Consider the following 20878-nt stretch of genomic DNA (forward strand, 5'->3'; position numbering starts at 1 on the left):
CCACGTCTCGCCACCAGCTGCCTTGCCCCCATACCCCTCAACACCCCACATCCAGGTGATCCTCCTGCACTGGGCCACCCCCAGAGTCTGACCCAAAGGCGATGGCTGTGCCCTGGCCAGAGAGAGAGAGATCCCTGGGGACTCGCAGGTGAGACACCATTTGGTTTCTCTCAATTCCAAATTGATTGCATAGTTTTTCAGACCCAAAAATGCAGAATTCTGATACAATTCATTTCAGCCTGCATTTAAATCGCATGCACATAGATTAGAAAGTCATAATCTAACATTTACAACAGGAGGCCATGTGATGTAAAGTATATACCTGTAATTGTGTATGCATCCCTTCTCTGGTGCCATTACTTGCTTTTGATACTGGAGAAAATAAAATGTATTGGACTGATCATCTACCGACTGAAGCAGATTTAACGTAAAGGTGAACTAAAAAACGTTCATACTGGTCAATATGCATTATTATGGACATAGAATTAAGTGCTTAAAGGCGATCTGGTATCATTTGGGATTGTTAGAAATATTATTTATAATTCTATTGTGTTACTGAATGTGTGGATAATATGAAGCTAGTTAAAGATGGGCTGCCAGGGATAAACTAGTAAAATAAGCCAGTGTAAAATATATCTGATGTCTTGTGGCAACTTCCCCTGCATAACGTTTCAAGTTTAACCTTGAAACCTAGCCCGTTCTTTGAGCCAGAATTGTGCAGTGGGTCTATATAAAAGGGGTGGTTAGATTGGTAGTGCCTATTTAGTGAAGAGACCATATATTAACCAATATATCTTATACTCTTCTGTCTTGGTGGTTAGCCAAACATCTACACAGTTATTATCCACACACAACTTTGCAACATAAACCCAAAATGCCTACATCTAACCTGTTGGATCTGAATACCAGAAGGAGTCCAAGGGGAATCTCTCTGAAAAAAAGCCACTATCCTAAGAGTACTACAGATGCAGCAAAATTCCATTCCACAGCGATACAAACACTCAAGTCTTAAAATACAAAGGACCTGCTGGGGGTCACAGTTAGACGCAGAATGCAGAAATGTTAAGATGTGCTACGAAATAAATTGAAGCAACCTTTGTGAATATATGATGGAAATTAAGGATGCAGATTAACACAGAGTTTAAAAATCTTTGGGGATACATTAGCTCTGGAGTGTGACTTCACATAGAGGGCCCTGTGAATGCACAAAAGCCAGCATGTACCTTGAATGGAAGTGACAAAAGTCTTTACAGCAAGGGTGGAACGCACGTTGGAGAAGCACCTAAGCTCAGCACAAAGAAATTGGCAGCAGGGAGGCAAACTTAGGAAGAAGGGAGCCGGCTTGTCTCGCCACCACGACAGTGCTGTACGATTTCAACATGGCAGACAGGGCTATTGAGAGCTCAGACTGTGCGTTGAAGCCAATCATTAACATATGCGCAACACAGGACTTTAAAGACTAGTAGCCAGAAAGCTAGGGAGGAGTGAGAGTATTAAGCACAGGCCAATCATGAATTGGGCATTAATGGGAAAAACTGACAAAACAACCAGACCACTCATTGGGACAAATGCCATTACTACACTAGAATAAAAAGAGGCTGAAGCAGAGATTCTAGTGGGCAAGTTGTGTTGCAGTGAGAGGAGACGAGCTAACAAATCAGGACCTGCTACAGGCCAATTGGCAGGAAAGAGACAAGATGGCTAATCCAATTAGGCCATGCTGTAGAATAGGCCTGGGTGTGAGATGAAATGCTAAAGCTGAGAGCTGACAGGAGTCAAAGTCTGTGAGGATAATTTGGGGGGAATTGCTTGCTCGGGGTTCAAGCTCAGAAACTTGTGGTAGCTGCACAGAGAACCACCAAACTAAAGAAGTCTGCGACCTTTGAAAAGCTCAGGTGGAGGGCAAAATACTACCCAGAAGTATGCAGATTTAGGGAGGAGAAGGAGAGAGGAACGCCTGTCCAGAAGAAATCCTGGGGTAAAATGGGGCAAGATGAGAAGCTGCATGTCTCCATTTGATCAAACAACTAAATAATTTGGGCATGAGTGCTATTGTTAAAGGGCTTATATTTTCAAGGTTAGCGCATCCAGAAAACAATTCACCTGACAAAAGACAAAGAGAAAAACCAAGGTCAAGAAGTGTGTTGGGCAAATATAAAATACCATTAGAACAAGGAATGGACTTTGGCCACCAGACATTTCCTCATGCTATCCTGACACTTTTTTCCAGTTAGCCTATGTTGTTGATTAGCTTGTACTATAGGTCTGGTAGGCATTTCTGCTACTGAGTGCTAACCCCAGATGTTGAGAGGATGGAATAGGGACTCTGTTATATCTCCATGGCAGTGATGGCTGATCATTCCCAGATATGCTGAATCAAGAGGTGAGAGATGCTCTATAGAGACGAATGATTAGTATCCTGCACTTACCACCAGGTTTCGCATTGTTACAGACATTGGAGTTTAAGAAAGTCTCTTGTTGATATGAAAACCACAATGCCTGTAAGGTTGTTTTGCTTATGTTGAACCCCTTTATTCCTACTACCCTTTCCAGAAACAGTCACTACAAATAAAAATGTCCTACCACATTTTCTCCGGTTCAAGTGTTATGGACCTCCCTCTTTTTGATATCCCACAAACCATCTACTCAAATATGCAGTCAACTACACCATCTGGAATAAGACTGCACATGCAACATCAGCATTGTCCAAAGCAGGCAACTTACCCCATAGAGGAGCTAATTCATGTGAATTGTTGCAAATACACTGAAAATAGTGGAGCCAGTAACAAACCTTATTTTGATTGAGAGGGTCATTTCTTAATCTTTGCTTGTTCTTCTGTAATTTACTGGGCATCATCTTTCCCGTTCGAAAGTCAAAACTGCTGAGATCAACTGTATTCCCCAGGTACCTTGACAATTGGGGTTTGCTTCTGAACTTCTTACCGCTTGGACTAAACAAAAAGAAACAGTATTTAGTACTGCATGCCCTTGGATAGTGCAAGTTTTAATGTATTGCATTTCTCAGTCAATCAATATCTGAAAAGCTTAAACTACAAAGAATGTAATCGGGGAACAATGCATAGGTAGTATTATGCTTTTTGAAGTTCAACGCATCTTGGGAGATGGTTGAATACACCTAGGAAAAGGCACACCATTAACTATTTGATTTATTTACAGATGTTGTGGTCTATATAAATGAGATGCAATCCACATTTAACAGCTAAAGACAAAAACCTTAAATCAGACATACCGCTTATATTTGCCATCACATTATCCTTGATGCAGGTTTACCACCACCGTTTCCAGTCCCTTAGTCCTCTCCTATTGTTCGAATGTCTGCAACATTTCCTTCACTGGACATAATAGCAACATAATCTAATTTATCAAAGATGGCTAACAGCCCAGCTAATGACACTGAATTGACGTAGCTGCACATAGAGTTTCTCTAAATAAATGTATGGTGCATAGCAAGATCAGAAGTGCAACACCAAAACAAATGGCCTCCCCTTCCCTGGAAAATAACAGTGGGTATAGGCAGACTTCTAGTGTTACCAATCTGTGGTGGGGGAGAAGGGAGTGTCATCATTTAATACTGTAAACTTGTACTTTCTTCAGTTGCCTCTCTGATTTACTGCAGGGCCCTAGAGCAATCTGGGAGATATCTGATTTTTCTCAGTGGTCAGGTGCTTATGAACTGCATGTGTTAGGGAGACTTGTCTATATCTAAAATTTGTTTCATTTTTTTACTTTGAGATTGTTTAAATTTCACAGTTCAGTATTTTTGAGATTGTGTTTGGAGATTTAATGGTTAGGTTAATGATTTGTCATTTATACTTATTTTCTTGTAAATTGTCCATTTTAAATTGCTGTAATGCGTAAAAAATAATTGTTTTTTTTTGTGACTAAATGCACATTAAATAAAATATGTTGGGGAGATGTATGAAGGTTATGCTTCATCCCCTCCTAGTGAGACCCCAAGCACTTTCTGCTAGACTTCTGGACTTTTTTCTGAAACCCTGAATGAGTGGAGCCTTTTCTACTAATTCATTCTTATAGGTTCTGTCTTTTGAAACTCTATTCTTTGTATTGTATCTGTCCCATGGAGTCTATTGTCCTCCATAATACTTAAAATACTTCGCTATTGCAGCACACAACTCCTTATGGGTAGTGTTGCTGGGGACCCTTCTGGTCCTCAGAGAAAATAATCTCGATCCTAGAATAACTACCGTCCATAAGGATAAAGAGATACTTCGTATCTCTCCACAAACTTTATAGTCTGATAAATTGGCACAAACCACCTTATGTGGAGTGCGAAAGGGATACCCAGTATCACAACCTCCTAATTATGGCTGGTGGCAGTGTCCTACCAACTATTGTGTCCATAGCCTCGGTAGTGCACAATAAGGGCCGCCCGTCTTTTTTTCGCAATTCTAGCATGGTTGTTCTTTGTTAGCCCTTCTTCTGCCATTCTAGGAGGGGGAGGCCAGTTTGTGTTTTTTACCTTTGGTGGGAACCCTTTAGGTGTCCCCACCTAGGCGCCAGAGTGTCTGGTCAGGCCGGAAGTGGGGGAGGAGTTTTCCACCCCTCCTGTACTTTGTTTGCCAGAGTGCCTGAATGGAACCAGCTCCCACTGTGGGACTGGCTGTCCTAAAAGGACAGCCAAACGCTCCTTTCTGTAAAATGATGAGATTGCAGAGGAGTGTGTGCTGGTACTGTATAAGGTACTGTATAAAAGGGAGGCTCCTGGAGTGAAAAGCAAGTCGACCACTGGAAGCTGAAGTAACCGAACATGACCAGAGATGCCTGCAGACCCTTTGCAACACTGCAAAGCGACCAAAGCTGTCCTGACCCCCTTCTCTATGCGACAGGAGCTCCGAAGAGGACGCCTCATTCCCTTTGGTAGGAATAACCGGTCCCAAGACAAACTTTGTTTGGAGCCATCTCCCGAGGTCCTGTGCGTTTTCAGAGCTGCAGGACCCCAATAACAGGAGACCTGCTGCCCATTTAGAGTGCATAGTTGTGGAAAGGCCGAATCCGTGCAAATATTTGCTGAGCTCTCACGGACACTCCAGAGATCCGATTCAGCTTGCACAGACCCCCTCAGCAGAGTGTGGGGTTGTAAGAAGCGAAGAAGATTGACTGGGCGAATCGTGTCCTTTGTTGGTTCTGCAGAAAAGGCGCCAAAACCACAGAGGGACCAAAGCATTTGAGGAAAGCTTTGTCAGAGGTCCTCCCTAGAGACTGCTGCTGCTGTGAGATCACATCCATTGTCCTGCCTTTCATCACCAGACCAAGGAATAACGGGTCTAGAGCAGCAACACCCAGAGCATCCACCACTAACGTTTTCATCAGTCCTAAGGTACCATGGGGAAAAACATATTGCATACCTGATTCCAGAAAGTCGCTACAGTGTACGTAGAGGTGTAGAGGGCAACTTGCTCTTACCTCTGACCCAAGCCGCTGCTTGCGTCCCTTTAGCAAGCCTGTTAACTAGGTCACCAATGTTGGTTAAGTCTTCTTGTATCTTCCCTTCCTAGAGACTAGAAAGTATCCACAGGAACTTTTGAATTTTGCTGCTTTTCAAAACTTTAAGCCCCTCTGAACTGCCTTTTAGCTAGGATTGAGTTTTGGACTTTAAAAGACTTGCCGTGCAGGGAAACCGCCTCTAGAACCTGAAGCTCTACTAGGATAACACTAACCAACTGTTTTTCCTTCCCAAAAATCACTATTTTATGTGTGTTTGCAGACTAAATACAATTACTGTATTACTTTGTGGGTGTGCGTTATTACCGATAGAACTGTCAAACTTCTGTAACAATTATATGCGTTCAGCAATCACCAACTAAGTAGTGGCCTTTTGAAAGTATTGTAAAGTATACCCATGTGTGTTAGTTTATTGTGGCAAGTATTTAACAGTGACTTGTGTAAATATAATACATCTATATTTTAATATAAATCTATGTGTAAGTGTTTCTTTGATGCGCATTGCTGGGTAGTTTCAGTGTACTTACCTCCAGCTCACATCTTCCTCTTAAGGCAAGCCTGACTGCTATGCCACTCTACCAAGGTCCTTGAGCAGTACAGACTGATACCAAGAGTTCGGGGGATCTACAAACCAATGGGATAACTTTTCGGAAAACTACCCGAACAGGATGTACGACAGCCAATTAAAATGTTTAACAGAGTACAAAATGCACTCGCCAATAGCCATTGTCTAGTGATAACTGACTCTTGGCAAGTAAGAAACGGTGTGCTGTTCGAATGTATAGCATTGAGATGGGACTTTTTTTATGGCTGGCTAGTAGCTTGCAAATATGTACTGTGGCGAATCCAGGGTTATCATCACTGATTTAGATGGGGAAGCCAGTTTCCATGAGGCTAGGGAGATGAGGCAGCTACCAGAGAGTACCCCTGGGGGTGGTTCTCAGCAGGACGATCTCATGAGGAGGGAGGACCCCATTGAGAGTAGGGACTATCCCGGGAAAATGTGGTATCCCTTTGACCTTCCCTCAAAACCCCTCCAATCCCATAGTACCCAATGTCCCCATGTGTTTTTTCGGCATGAGACAAGAACACTGGGACAACAATGAGGCCGCAAGTAATTCATGTCACTGACCAGAACAAATGCATACGTTCTAGCCTTTCAAGTGATCCTATTGTTCAGCGGTCATTCAAAGGCAGCAGGGAATGGAACGATTGAATTTTCATTGTCATCTTGGCAGGAGCTGAGAAAGTGCCCAGGTGCGTGCAGCACACTCGCGGAGGTCCCATGACGCAGAAAGCAGACCGGAGGAGAGGGAAAACATCAGCCAGTGACCGAAGCTGCTGGAGTGCCACAAAACTGTCGGATACCCATGGGGTAGAGTGACATAGTGAAAGGGGTCTAGGACCCATACCAAGAAGGTATACTGCCAGCCAATATTAACGGGAATCACAAAGTTTGCATGTATGGATGATGCTCACAGACCTTGGCAGGGGAGTAAACCAAGGCTGTGGCTTGAAGAAAGACCAGATAAAGAGAACTGTAAGAGTAACCAAGTGAAGGGGGTCTGGGCCCCACGCAGGGGAAACGCACCCTAAACAGAAATAAAGAGGTATTTACACTTTACATACAGAAGTGGCATTCACAGACCTTGGCAGAAGAGTAAACCAAGGCTGTGGGTAAAAGATTTGGTGAAGAACCAGATTAAGGGAGCCTGGGACCCATGTTGGAGAAGTGCACCCCAAAGTATAATCAAGGGGAACACAAATGCTGTTGGTCCAAGTGAAAGTCAGAGACCTTCGCAGGAGAGTTAGCCACGGCTGTGAAACGATGTGAAGACAGGGAGAGAAAACTGAATCCAAGAATATGGAGTACCCTATTTTGCAGGAGAGTGAGCCAAGAAGAGGCATAATGAGAAAGGGCCAGGGACCCTCAGCACAGCTTGGGAGAGAGTACCGGGCCATTTCTTCTTTGTGCAGAGAAGGGCCTGGGACATGTAGTAATTGAGAAGAAAATCAGAGCACAGCATAGTAGAGAGAACCAGGCTATCATTCAACATCGCAGTATCCAGGAGTCGGGTCTGTCCACCAAGGGGCTGGGACCCTCGAAACTGCTCGGAAAAGGTGTCCAGGCCATATCTCCTTGTTGGGAGTCAGGCCTTCTAAAGAAAGATAAAAACTCATCCTGACTATTAAAGTCAGTCATTTTTGGATGAAGTGGAAAGATTCAGGGGGAAGGGAATCAACCCCTTGAGTCTTGTGGAACATTTGTTTGCTTTTCTACACCTTGTTGGAACTTTTGGTTTTGAGCTACCGAGACAAGCTTGTAAGGAACTCGTGGTGGCAACAGTAAAGACAGACAAGTGATCACAGTTCAAGGGTGTTTATTAAACTGTATAAATGGGTGAGAAAAACGCCTAATCTAAACTTAAGTCTAAGTCTAAGATGGGAGTAAACTACAACCATCAAATAATAATAAGGCAGACCTAGTGGCGTGAAAAAAAAAGGCCCAATACTAAAAAACTAAAAACTATTGCCAATCCTTACGGCTAAGTTACAAAATAGTGTGGGATAAACTACACTAGAAAACAAAGAAGTGTTCACAAAATAATAAGTCAGGATGGTATAAACTGGGGTCTCCCTTGCCCACGTTTTTAGCACGGGACAAGGCGGGACTCTCAAGCACAGCACTCTCCTGGGGTTCTCCAGCAGGAGCTTACAGTTTGTTTCCAAAATATCAGGGCCTTCTGTGGCCAAGTCTCTTTTACACCAAGTCTCCGGCCTTAGACGGCCTGATGTGCTATAAACAAAAGTTCCTTTCAGTAATCTTCCTGTCGGTGATTTCCCTTAACCCGTGCATCCCCCTCAACCGGGCTCCAATCCTTTTGCAACATTGGCATCACTCAGTCGGGTTCACTACAGCCTTTCGTTCAAGATACCAGCAACTTGTAACATTGTAGAGTCTCTTCATTGTGGACATTCCACAGCCGGGTTAACATTTGCAAGTCTAACACAGTTCAGTTGGTTGTAACACCTTGTGGGATTCACTTCCCTTAGCTCTTTCCAGCCCAGTCAAGCTTCACACATTCATCGTTCACAGTGTTTCCCTCAGTCGGGCGCAAAGGCATGTTTCACAATGTCAAAACTTTGGTAATGGGTTAAGGACTTTCGATTGTACAAGGGATTTTGGCTCGACCCTTGTATGACCACCTTAACTCTCTATGGCCTCCCTTTCCTATGGCCTCTTGGTACTAGAATGTTTGCAAGAAAAGGGGACCAGCCAGAGTCTTTGGAATGGACGCCCATGTGGTGCCAGATCACTCAGCAGCTGGTATTTCCATGGGCTTTAAAAGTTCATTAGCACACAAGTTCTTTGTTCATAACATGTTGCCATTTTCGCTCAACATAGTCAGGTTTACTATCAGTTCTCCCTCCAGCTCACCGACTGTGCTGAACTCCATCGTTTCTGGTCTCTGGCATCAAAGATGGTACCATGGTAGCCAGCGCGTCTCCCTTCCACTGTCAGTAGCATGGGAGGGTGCTATGCACCATTGACATCTGTTAAACCACGCATGAGCTGTAGTTTCCAGTGTTGTGATTCCATGGAGGCTTCACTGGTCTGGGTCCAAAAGAGCAAGGGTACCTCCCTCCTTTGTGGTCCTTTCCGGACCTTCCTTCTCCATTTGAACTGCCGTCCTGGAATAGATGCTTTCTTGTGCGTTTGTCCTCGCTCAAAGTGTACTCTCGTGCTCTGCCTTTTATCCCTGTGACGAAGGGAAATGGCCATCAGGTGTGTGTAGTGTGTAGTGCTTGTCAATTGCCCGACTGTCTGACCCTTGTGTTGGGACATGTCAGGTAAGCGGCTCCGTTAGTCCGTGGTCTTTCACGGTTTGAGAAAGTGTTTGTGACGGAAAAAGGGGGCTAGGGAGGTATAGCTTCTAAATATCCTACGGGGTAGCATGGGGAAAAGGTGTTATAAGAAATGGGGAACCATGTCTCACCCGTCGGTGTCCCACTTCCACTCCCCAAAGACCACCCATTCAGGTGATGCTCCCCCACTGGTCCATTCCCAGGAACTGGATCCAATAGCGATGGCCGTGTCCTGGCCACCTGGGTGACAAATCTCCGGGGACTAGCGGGTGAGACACCTTCAGGTTTCACACAGGGTGCACTTAAGAAGTCAGAGACATTTCCCTTTTCAGCTTTTGTTCTATTTACATTGTGAGGGATAGGTTAGGATTTGGAAACAGGACGGCAAACTTTACTTTGGGCATTCTCACAGTTTCATTAGCTATTTTGGTTGAGGCACGGAAAACCCTCTTAGAGGTCGGGCTAGTTAAGATTTTATCCAACTTCGCCTTTCTTTTGTTGCCAATTAACTTACCATACATGGGTCTGAGTCTTACTCCTACATCCTCACAGCACCCTGCTTTGATAAATAAAAAACACTGCTAGGAGGAGACTGTATTTATGATTTTCATACATTTATTTACATCACAAAAGCAGAGGATCTTGATTATCTAGTAGAACCTTAAGTGCGAAAAGCAGGCTCTTATGATCATCTAAGAAGTTTGCAGCCATGGATTCACCGTCCATGGCTGTACAACTCTTAGTGGAATATAAGAGCCAAAAGGGAAAGCAATGGAGCCTAACTTAGCAATTGGATATTCACCCATGGTGGGCCAGGAAGCCTCAAGAAACCTTTCATGTAAACTATTCCCCATGCTTAATGGTTTATACCCCTTCTGAACACTGTGGTTTTTAGCTCAGAAGAACAATCCGGTCTGGTGACAAAGACATCCCACATCTATATAGGTGTTCTTTCAGCAACATTCAAACAAACAGGGTCAGCTTGTGGAAGCTAGGGGACATGGGTAAACCGTTGTCGTCCTATTATACCGTTAACAAGATACAATGTGGTAGCACAAAAACAATGGTTTTATAGGAGGATGGTGAGGTGATTCAAAAGTACACAGATGAGAAAAATACTAGTAGAAATGCTCAGACTGAAGGAGAAGGCTGCCCAGCTAGCAGAAACTTTCCCTGGGAAAGAACACCCTGTGCCTGTTGGGGGTGCCGCGTGGTGTAACGCCTATCTAAACGTGATAGAGGAGAGAGCCGTCCCTAACCTTCTATACTGGTGGCATGTATCTGGTTCAGAACAAGGTGTCAAATATTCAGAGCATTTCCAAATGGCTATCGCAGTAAAAGACAGAACTGTCTTAGATTCTGTCGCTGCCCAATCTAGGTGGTGGAAACCTGGAAACAAGTCAACTAGTTGTATTCCTAACTGAGTATCAACTTTAATTATGCCCATAAGTCTCAGTAGCTGGAATGCAATAAGTTCAGATGGAATGCCCATTCACAAAGAACAAAGCTAAAAAGCTAAAATGGCTCTTAGAAAAACATCTCACTCCATCCATGTGAGTGTACAGAAAGTAGTTTAACGAAACAGTATCTGTCTAATTTGGTGGGAGACATCAGGATAGGTCATGCAAGCCCTCATGAACACAAGGGTCCACCGGATTCGATGGCATTGGGGTGATGGGCCATCTTCTTCAGGACTGTGATTTAAAACAAAAAATGTATTTTACTCGTCCAGCGTTGTTGCACTGGACGTGTCACTGTAGAGTTCATGCGTCTCCTATAGGGAGACAAGAAAGAGAGAGAGGGGAACAGAGTATTAGAAACCTCTGGCCTGGCTCTATCTAGTGGGCAGTGGTCGACCTCCTACAGCTAAAGGAGCGAGGTAAAGCCATAAGTGCTTAATCTGGTTGCAGGACTGGTGGGGTGCCTGGTCACCTCGGTGGTGTGGGTCTCACAGTCAATGAGGGTGGGGGGAGTGGGGTGAGGGTTGGGAGCCTGGATCCCCATATGCTATGGGGGCTGGTGCACATGGGCCAACACCAGCCAAAACGTGAGCTACAATGTGGAAACCTTGTGTGTAGGAAAGGCTGTGCACTGTAGCGGGAGCATGCTCCGCAGAGTAGCAAAAAACTGAATATTACCTCCCGGTAAGGGTTTCATTAATACATGTTTTGATGGTTCCAGGTGTTAAAAAATCGCAGTAAGAATTGCAATTTACACAAAGAATCATGGCAAAAAGGCTGTGGTTTTGCCGCTGCAATCCAAGTAATGGTTGCAGGGACAACCGCACAACCCCCGGACCCATTATACCATTTAAAGGGAGCGGGGGACAGCCTGCAAACCCCCGCTCTCCTTAAATGGTATAATGGGGCACACCCAATGCTCCAGATAAGATTTTGAGGTGGGAATATTTTACGCATAATTTTTCAAATTAGAGCGTAAATGCAATTTCAAGAGAGTAAAAATGAGTTTTCTCCTCTGCAAGAGAATAAAACTTATCCAACACATACATTATGGGTATGAACACATTTTAAAAGGGTGCATGTTTTATTGCGTTGCTCGCTTAGCTGTCACAGATTTGGTCTTTCAGTTGGAAATTCACCATCATGCATAAGAAGGCTATGCTGCTGACAAAAGAAATGCTACAGTGCCATCTAGTGGTGGAAAGTATGTTTAAATAAATCAAAGCGTACACGGTACGCAGTACAAAATTAAATGATCCGTATTTGCCATATTTACATGCGTAAAAGGGCAAGATACGCACGTTAACTGGTAGGCTGGGCATACCGTTACCGGGTCAAACCACTGCATTTTTTCTGCAACTTTTTTGTCGTGATTTTATTACTGCATAACTTTTGAGCTCAACATCTTGTCTCAAATGTTCTTTTGGTCACTTCATCACAGCAAATTTACACTAATTTCATTGGAACAGGCAGTAGTCTAATGGCACCATCCTCTTGGTAACTTTGAGACAAACAACATTGTAGAGGGGAGGCCGAAATCTACTATAGTATTGCTCCCCTTCGTCCCAGGCGAATGAACAGGAAGATGAGCAGAAAGGATATGGAGCACACTCGCCATTCTGCACCAATCCCAGGTGCATCCAAGGATGACAGGAATGCTGAGAGATACCCACTCCACCGACCTTTCAGCCCAAAAGCAACACAAATCGTGTCCAGAGTGGATGAAGAGCTTCTGGGTGCCGTTTGAGACACGTCCATTGACAGTCTTGACTAAAGCACTAAGAAGCCGTGCACAGTGCCATTAGGGCCCTCATGACATAGTCGCGTCAGACATGAAGGACACGTGCCATCCGCACACAGAACCACTCACACGTGATTACATTAAGAACACGGATGCACAGCTCTGTAGGACAGAAACACGTACATACTCCCATTCCTTTTATTATTTTGTCACTAGGTTAAATGTGTACTGCCATGCAGGAAACCACAAAGGTGCAAGAGTTCCAGTTTCTAAGCTTTCAGATGCTAACATGCGAATAACTATCGGAATGTACAAGTATTTAGACTACCAGACAGCGCAATAACTAATTAATTAAATCATTATAGATGGCACACTGTGTAAGCTCTGCTCCAGCATTGGGAAAATTACAGCCAAATACACTTGTCTCAGTGAAGTCAAGTAGCGTCGGGATCCGTGCTGACAACCCTGAAAATCCAGGCTCTCAGCCAAGGTCTTCTGCTGAGATAACATTCCCCACATTGACCGACAGTACACTATGGCAAACAAACATTAATTCTTCAATGAAATATGAGTAATTCAGAGCTGGAGAGGCGCCCAGGGTGTGAAGCAGCACACGTGCTTCAGCAGAACGGACAGCAAGCCAAGACCTGTCTCTAGGAACGAAGGACAATTTTGCAAAGCCCAGACATGATTTGAAACACAGTGTAACAAGAAGGCCTGCATGTCGCATTAGAAGCAAGTGCACTCAGACACAGTGGTGGTTCACACATAATTATGATGCACGAGAGACAGTTACTTTTACTTTGGGAAGATACATTTCGAGCTGAGAACACATTTAGTCTCAGGCCTGGAGACCTTAGCTCTATCCAATCACCATTCAAGACGCCAGGGGTGGGGAGCTCTGAACATTAAGCCAATGGGAAGACATTCACACTGCAACATTGTAAAAACTAGATCATTGGGTAACAGGCAGGCAAGCCCTCTGACACAGTAGGACCAATGAGAATAATATCTATAAGGGAGCTATATGTGGCTATACTCAACACCCAATCACAGGGGAAGATAGGTTTCTGGGAACTGGCCCAAGCTGTGAGGTCAGCAGGGTGTTGGGTGCTACAAAACTGGTTTGCAAGCCAGTCTCTCTGATAGCATGCTTGGAGTTCTTTACCTGTGTACATCCCTGTGTGTTTTCTGGGACAAAATAAACCAGTTTGAAACTTGCTGTTTGTTTGGACCTCTGCATTCCTTTTTGGCAAAGGGGGAAGTGTTGGGCCTCACATGAGTTCTGGATACATGGACTCCCAGTAGCGCTACCCTACCTGGTGTGCCCTCCAACTCAACATATACACACCCTCCGAGCCTTGGTCAACCATCCAGGGAATGATACTCCGGCACTATTCCACCACAACACTATTCGTAACACAATGTGACCACTGCACTGATTGTCCCACAATCGAAACCTGACGCACTCCCAATTGCACTGCTGTGCATGCCACTACATCTTTGCCCTAATTAACATGCAGGCAGTGTCCCAAATGCCACATTATATAATTGCAACAAGTTGAAACATGCACCAAGGCACTTCTACAAGATGTTGAGTAGAGAAACTATATCCACTATGTCTCACTGCAGACTTGGCTAACCCTACCCACTAACTACTCTAGTTCTGGGCTGTAACACTACATGCTACTCAAACATAGCTTCTTAATACCTCTCCGACCAGATGGCAACCACAGAAAACTACTTGCATACGCAGCCCTAGCTAATTCATCCTAGCACAGTGTGCACAACGAGATCGCTTTTGCAAGCACAAACACTGATGAATCGCAGGAATTCGTCCCTTCTCCCCAAAGGTGAGTCCCCGCTCTCCACTCCCATCTCCCTTGTGAGGCTAGGGAGGTAAGCCGGGTCCACAATACCTTCCCTAGGGATGGAATCAAGCATGACCTCACTGGGAGAGACTCCCCCTGTGGGGAAAAGGACTCATGTTCCTGTGAGGAACTCCCTAAAGAGTCTCCTAAATTTACCTCTTCAAGCATGCCCAAGGGAGTATACAAAGAAGCAACCAATGTGATACTGAATTTGCAAATATTCCTTTAAGGGAAGAACTTAATTTTTTATTTTATTTTTTAATTAAACTATCTAGTTTACAAACTTTTAGCAAAAAAACAACTCCAAACCACTGGAGAAGTCATGTCATACAGTTCATTCAGATTCCATCAATCCCTTCTTTCAGATTCCATCAATAGACTCTTCTGAATTTCTTCACTGCGTTCTCCAGCTGTTGAGAGGCACACCCTAACAGAGGTTTTGGTGTAAAGGCCTTTAATTTGTTCGAGTAAATCTCCCTGGCAGTATTTCTCCTTCAGTTTAGCCCACAGTCGATCTCTGCTGATACCATCAAAGGCTGTAGTGAAGTTAACAAAAGCTAGATGTATTTTAGTTTTACTACTCAGGTTTAGCTTTAAGTTTGGAGATAATAAACACTAGGGGTGATCATTCCTAAACCCTTTACAAAAGGACTTGAGTCTTTTCAAGAGAAGGAGGTGTAGACTTTTCCCATAGCATCCGAAAGGGCCATGGGCCTATAGTTGATTGGGTCTGCCGACCCACCACTTTTAAAGAGTGGGATTAAGTTGGCCGTCTTACATGACCTCTGGGTCTGTTTTTCCTTCAATATTTCTTGAAAGATCACATCTAGTAGCCTCGCCCAATGTTCCAAGTGATCTTTCAGCAATTTGTTAGAAATCCTGTCAGGGCCTTGCGCTCAGGATGGATTCTGTTTTTTTATCATTATGACCACATCTTCCATTTCATAGGTTAGGGTCCAGTCCTCCCCTGTTACAAGCTCTCTTGTAGCAGTCCTATTTAGATTCTTGAACAGTTTTGAATAGTATTTCACCCAGACTATTTCCAAAACCCCAATGGCTTGTAGATGTCATATGTGCCAGAGGTCTTTTAGGAGTGTTCACATCTGGGCTGTCGTTTTATCCTTCATAGCTGCCAGCACGTATTTCGTATCTTTTTGCAAAAGCATTTTTTGTGCATTTTGCACCATGCTCTATAATTAGATTTTATAATTTTCATTTGAGATGCCTGAGCCAAAGTCGGACTATGTTTTAAGATGTGGATAGCTTTCCTCATTTCTTTTCGCTTTAAAACCAGGGCGGAATCGTTAACATGTTGGTGTGTGTTTTTTGCCATGCCACACCATTACTCTTTTTTGTTTTGTAGTCCTCCGTCATATTTGGGTTAGCAGTCCTTGATGTTTCGAACACTAAGTAGATTTATTGCAAAATGATCTACTTTTGTTGCATCCAAACGTAGGCGGTTACCTTGGTTTGTAACTGTGACTGGCATTGTTAATGTTGGATGGGGGGCTACAGCTGGTAATTCCCAAGATAACTGCAGTCAGTTGTGGTCACTTTTATCCGACTGAATAATCTCCAGTCTAGATATCAACAAATTTAGCTGCCTCGAAAAAAAATATATAATTGAGGGTAGATGACAGACCTCCCCTTTTCCATGTTGTATGTAGGATATTTCCAGTCTCATAGTAACGGTTAGCCATATGAAGATCTGGACTTTTCACAAATTCATGCCAGAGCTTGGTTTTACCCTTTGGGTCACTGGTGATCACTCAATCCACTTTAGTTTTACCCAAGGACACATATGCAGGCATGTTAAAGTCACCACAGACAATGATGGATGGATTGCTCAATGTTAGACCCATATCAATAGCATCAGCGATCTGATCCATCATAACAGAGGATTCAACATCAGAGTCATTTCAGTAATCAATTATCTCTAATGCCGCCTCAACATTGATAAGCGTCAAGAGACCGGCCTTCGGTCTTCCGGATATCCCTTGAATAGCAGGGTTAGTCAGAGTTGTAAATCGGTCGAGGAAGGGTTCCTCTCGTAGCCAGGTCTCTTATAGGCAGACTATGTCCAAGTACTTCCAGGGTAGGGCATCCTTATGCATCAGGTGACGAAAACCTCTTGTATTCCACTATAATAGTGTACTTTGTTTGGTATCCCTGTGTTTCTCTCCAATTAGTGAATTATTTTCTTTGCCGCTAAGGCTCCAGGGAGCCATGTCCAATGATCTTCCGAGTTCATGGCTTGCCTAAGGAGCAATTTATTCTTTGATGTTGAAGATGCTTTATTCTACCCAGAGGAAAATTATGAATAATGAAGATGAACGGCTTGAAGAAACCAAACGAAAGAACAGGAGAGGAGATGTTAAGCCGGTGAAGGCCCACGGCTACGTCACCTCTGCAAGGGGAGGAGATTGGGAACTCAGGATCGAAACTCCCAGGCTCTCCAGAATAGAGGAAGAGGAGGCACAGTGTCCAAAATACTGGAGATTGAGCGAAGCTGGAAGTCGTTGTGGGGCCAAAGCGAGCCAGTGGTGGACAGGAGGTCCTGTCAAGCACGTAGATACCACAACATGGATGATAACGCGAAGCACACCAGAAACTGAGATATCAATCACCCGTCAGAAAGGACGAGATCAAGACAGTAGGCAAGAGAGAAAGGCTGCAGACGAGTAAAAAAGAGAAGCCCAAACTAAACTGAAACCCAGTGACTTTCAGATTCGTCCCAGTGATAGAATGAGAATATACCACGAGCAGAAGAGAAGTTCATATAAATCATATGAACATGTATACTCGTCCCAGTCAGCACAAGGAGAATATACCAGCGGGCATGGCTAGCAAGATCTTTTAATTACGATAGTTGGTCATGCTAGGGGGTCTGACATGGCCGAGATCACTGCTGCAGGAGCATGGATGCTAACCCTCAGGGCCGGAGCAGAAATTAAGTGGGAATGGCATGGTCAATAATATTCAAAATAGCGGCTGCAACACTCAGCTGCACAGTTTGAGAGCCGAAGAGCCGGGACTTCAGCAGAGCAGACCTGCGACCACTAGAAGACCCGCAAGCCTAGAGATGGCCACAAGTGTACCGCGGCACAGGCAGAGAACAGGCAGGAGAAGCAGCGAGGCGAGCAACGCACCAGCGGCTTAGACATCGATAGTGAAGACCTGGTGGTGAGATTCGGACAGGCGCAGGGTCTAGTCTTAGGGCCACTGTGGTGCAGTGGGACGTACAATCTTGAGAAGCGGACAGACGCAGCCGCGGGAAAAGCCTGAGGCGGGGGCTAGCTGCGGGCAATTTTCCTCTGGAGCTTTCAATAGTCACAGGGTGAGGAAGCAGCCGGATGAGAGTGTGACTAACGTGGAAGAGTGGTTGCCGGCCAGGCTCCTGTTTGAGCTGGCCTTCATTTTACTTGAGGGCTGCTTTGCCTCTGAACGGCAGTGCTTGAGAGGCTTCTGAAAGTGGTCTGCGCCTCTCGACCAGCCCGCACAAGGATTTAAGGATGGCAATACAGATGATGTAAAGGAAGACATTGCGCTGGGAGCTCTATGACCCTTCAGACCTTAATTCATATGCGTGCACTGGGCTGCAACAAGCAAACTGAACACCAACATAGATTCGAGATCCTCACAGGCGTTATTTGATACACTTTCTAACACATGGCAGGACAATAAAATCAAGGCATGTGATATGATAAGGCATCTATAATGCGCCTATACACAAGTGTTTCGTCTTGGTCAAGCGTGGATACACCAGCTTTGGCGCGCACTGGCAACGCTAAACTAGCATCAGTGGGACATTGTAGCAGAACGTGGCACAGGACCTAAGCAACTATGGCGCAACCACAGAGAAGCAAGGCTGCTGACGGGGTTTGCTCCGCCAGGATGTGCGGGCATTGACGGACCGCCTGAGAGCAGTGGAAAATCAAGGTCAGGACAATATGACAAACGTGCTCAAGCGCAGGCAGCGGACTTGCTTGACAGAGTTAAGGTACTGGAACTACGTGCGAAAGAGGCGAAGGGGAGGGCTCACAGGAACAACATCAGGATACTTGGACTCCATGAGGGCGAAGAAGCAAAAAACCCTGTGGCATGTCGAAAACATGCTGTGGCAGGAGGTGGGCCCGGGCACGTTGACAAACAGATTCAATCATTCACTGTTGAAAGAGCACACAGAAAGCGGACGAGGAAGCCTTCACCCACATCTCCCCCTTCCCCCGCCCACCCCCGAGACCAATAATATCAAAGATTATGAACTATAAGGACAGAGAAAGGATCCTGGCCTTTTCTAGAGAAGGGGGACCAAAAAGAGAAAACGTGAAACTGGCTGTATATCCCCAACTACACCGCTGTGGTACAAAGGTGGAGAGCAATGTTTGGAGCAACTAAAGAACGACTGCGGCAGGCAAACTTACATTACATGTGGATTTATCCTGCAAAGCTAAAGATTTTACACAACGGGAGATCACATTGCGTCGACAGCACTGTGGAGGACCAATCCTGGATGGACACACAAGGGATACTGCAGTTACCAGGTAGGAACAACAAAGAACCATAGTATGACGGCACTGACACACACTAGGGAGATGACCCCTGGCGCTGCTACCCGCTCACAGTGCCTAAATGCACAGGTGGCGAGGAACATACATTGAACCATGCCGGGGCACATGGAAGCGGGGCACCGAAACGAAGAACAGTTATTCGAAAGACTGTTGAAGCAGGCAGTTGCAATGTGCCCCAGTTGTAACTTCAGATGTCAGTTTCAAGGCATCAAGCTGCTGCACGTTACCCAGGAGAGGGGAGGCGGGAGCGGGAGAAGTGGGTGGGCCTGAGCAGAGGACTTGCTGCTGGGCCGTTGTTACGATATGTGGAATGTTTTTGGGTTGCACTGGTTGTGGGGGTTTGCGGGATGGGAGAGGTGGGCACGCAAGGGGCCAGGGTGGAGGGAATGTTGTGTAACCTGACAGGTTGAACCATGAACACTGGGGAATTGGTGAGCGAAGCACATTAGGGGACTGTGGGCGACTCATTGCCCGGTGGATGGGGTGCCACATAATGAGATAACCTGTGAAGATGGTTGTTGAAGAGCAGTATGGCCTTAGGTGGTGCGGGTCGATTGCAGGGAGTAGTGCCATCAGCAGATTGAAGGGGCGGTTGGAATTGGGAGGTGTGGATGTAAACACCTATGTCTAGGACTAGTGGTGTGGGCATAGTCACCTGGAACGTACAAGGTCTTAGTAATTATGTGAAGAGACTGTGTATACATGCCTGGATGGTCAGGAGGTGCATACAGGTGGCAATGATACAAGAAACGCAACTCACAGCGGACAGAGGAGCCACTATGGGCAAGAAATGGGCAGGCACGCTGTATAGGTCGCCTTTTTCTGCATATGCCAGAGGTGTCCTTATATGGATCGCTCCTGCGGTCCCCTTCCAGCTAATGACTTGATGGGGGGATGATGTGGGCAGAATGGAGGTGGTGCACAGACTGTGGGAAAACAGGGAAGTCTGCTTTTGAAATACATATGCCCCGACCATGACGCTACTGTGCATTTCAGGTCCTTCTACTCAAAACTATCAGCATATAGGGAGTCTGCATGGGTTTGAGGTGGGGACTTTAATTGCACCCTCAACCGGAACTCGATAGCTCGGATAAAAAACATAAGAAGCCTGCGCCGCAAGCCAGAGACCTTGGCTGCCTATAACGGGACTCAAGATTAGTGTATATCTTGAGGAATACACATGGCGAAATATGAGGTTATTCAAATTCTTCGGCCCCACACGCTGTATGAATGAGGATAGATTATATCTTCACAGGGAGTGAAACTTGGGTGTATTTGTATATACGGAGTACAAGGCATGGGTCCGTTCGGACCTATGATCCGTTAATAACGCTATGAAAGGGTACCCCCATCCTCCCCGGAGACCCAAGATACCCACCTCAAGGCTAAGGGCACAAGCCCTGCAAGATGAGGTTTTTACGACTATTTGAGAAGGCAGATAGAGGAGTACTTCACAGATATGGTAGCAAAAAGGAGTATGTTATGGGATGCATTTAAAGTGGTCATGTGGGGGGTGGTAATATGGAATATGGGAGGCCTCAGGAAAGAAATACTGCAGGATCTGGAGGACATTGAGAGAACATATGGGGAGTCAGGGACGCTGTTGGAATTGAAGCAGAAATGCATGGGAGAATGGGACAGGTGGGAAGATTAGATTTTGCAAAATATACCCAAAGGTTGCATGCAGAGGGAGACAAGCCCGGGAGATTGTTGGCATTGCTGTGTAGACGTGAGGAACCAAGAGACGTGATCAGTGCTGTTGATGAAAATGGGGATATAGTCTTGACCCAAAGAGGGATCAACAAGGTGATTGAGATTCTGCAAATCCCTATATTCTAGGGATGTAACCGAGATGGACAGAAACATCGAAGTCGCTCTAACCCA

The 20878-nt window shown here is 45.2% G+C and overlaps 1 protein-coding gene across 2 annotated transcripts in view; it reads right to left on the minus strand.

Annotated features, from left to right (window-relative positions):
• Positions 1-20878, minus strand: part of MBD2 (methyl-CpG binding domain protein 2) — an 809238-nt gene that overhangs the window by 559757 nt on the left and 228603 nt on the right. For both annotated transcript variants that reach the window (XM_069626990.1, XM_069626989.1), the window contains exon 2: positions 2792-2951. In XM_069626990.1, the coding sequence (XP_069483091.1) occupies positions 2792-2951 (160 nt within the window). The remainder of the gene's footprint in view (positions 1-2791; positions 2952-20878) is intronic.

The sequence above is a fragment of the Ambystoma mexicanum genome, chromosome 6p (assembly GCF_040938575.1).
Source record: "Ambystoma mexicanum isolate Mex_15411 chromosome 6p, UKY_AmexF1_1, whole genome shotgun sequence".
Classification (NCBI taxonomy): Eukaryota; Metazoa; Chordata; class Amphibia; order Caudata; family Ambystomatidae; genus Ambystoma; species Ambystoma mexicanum.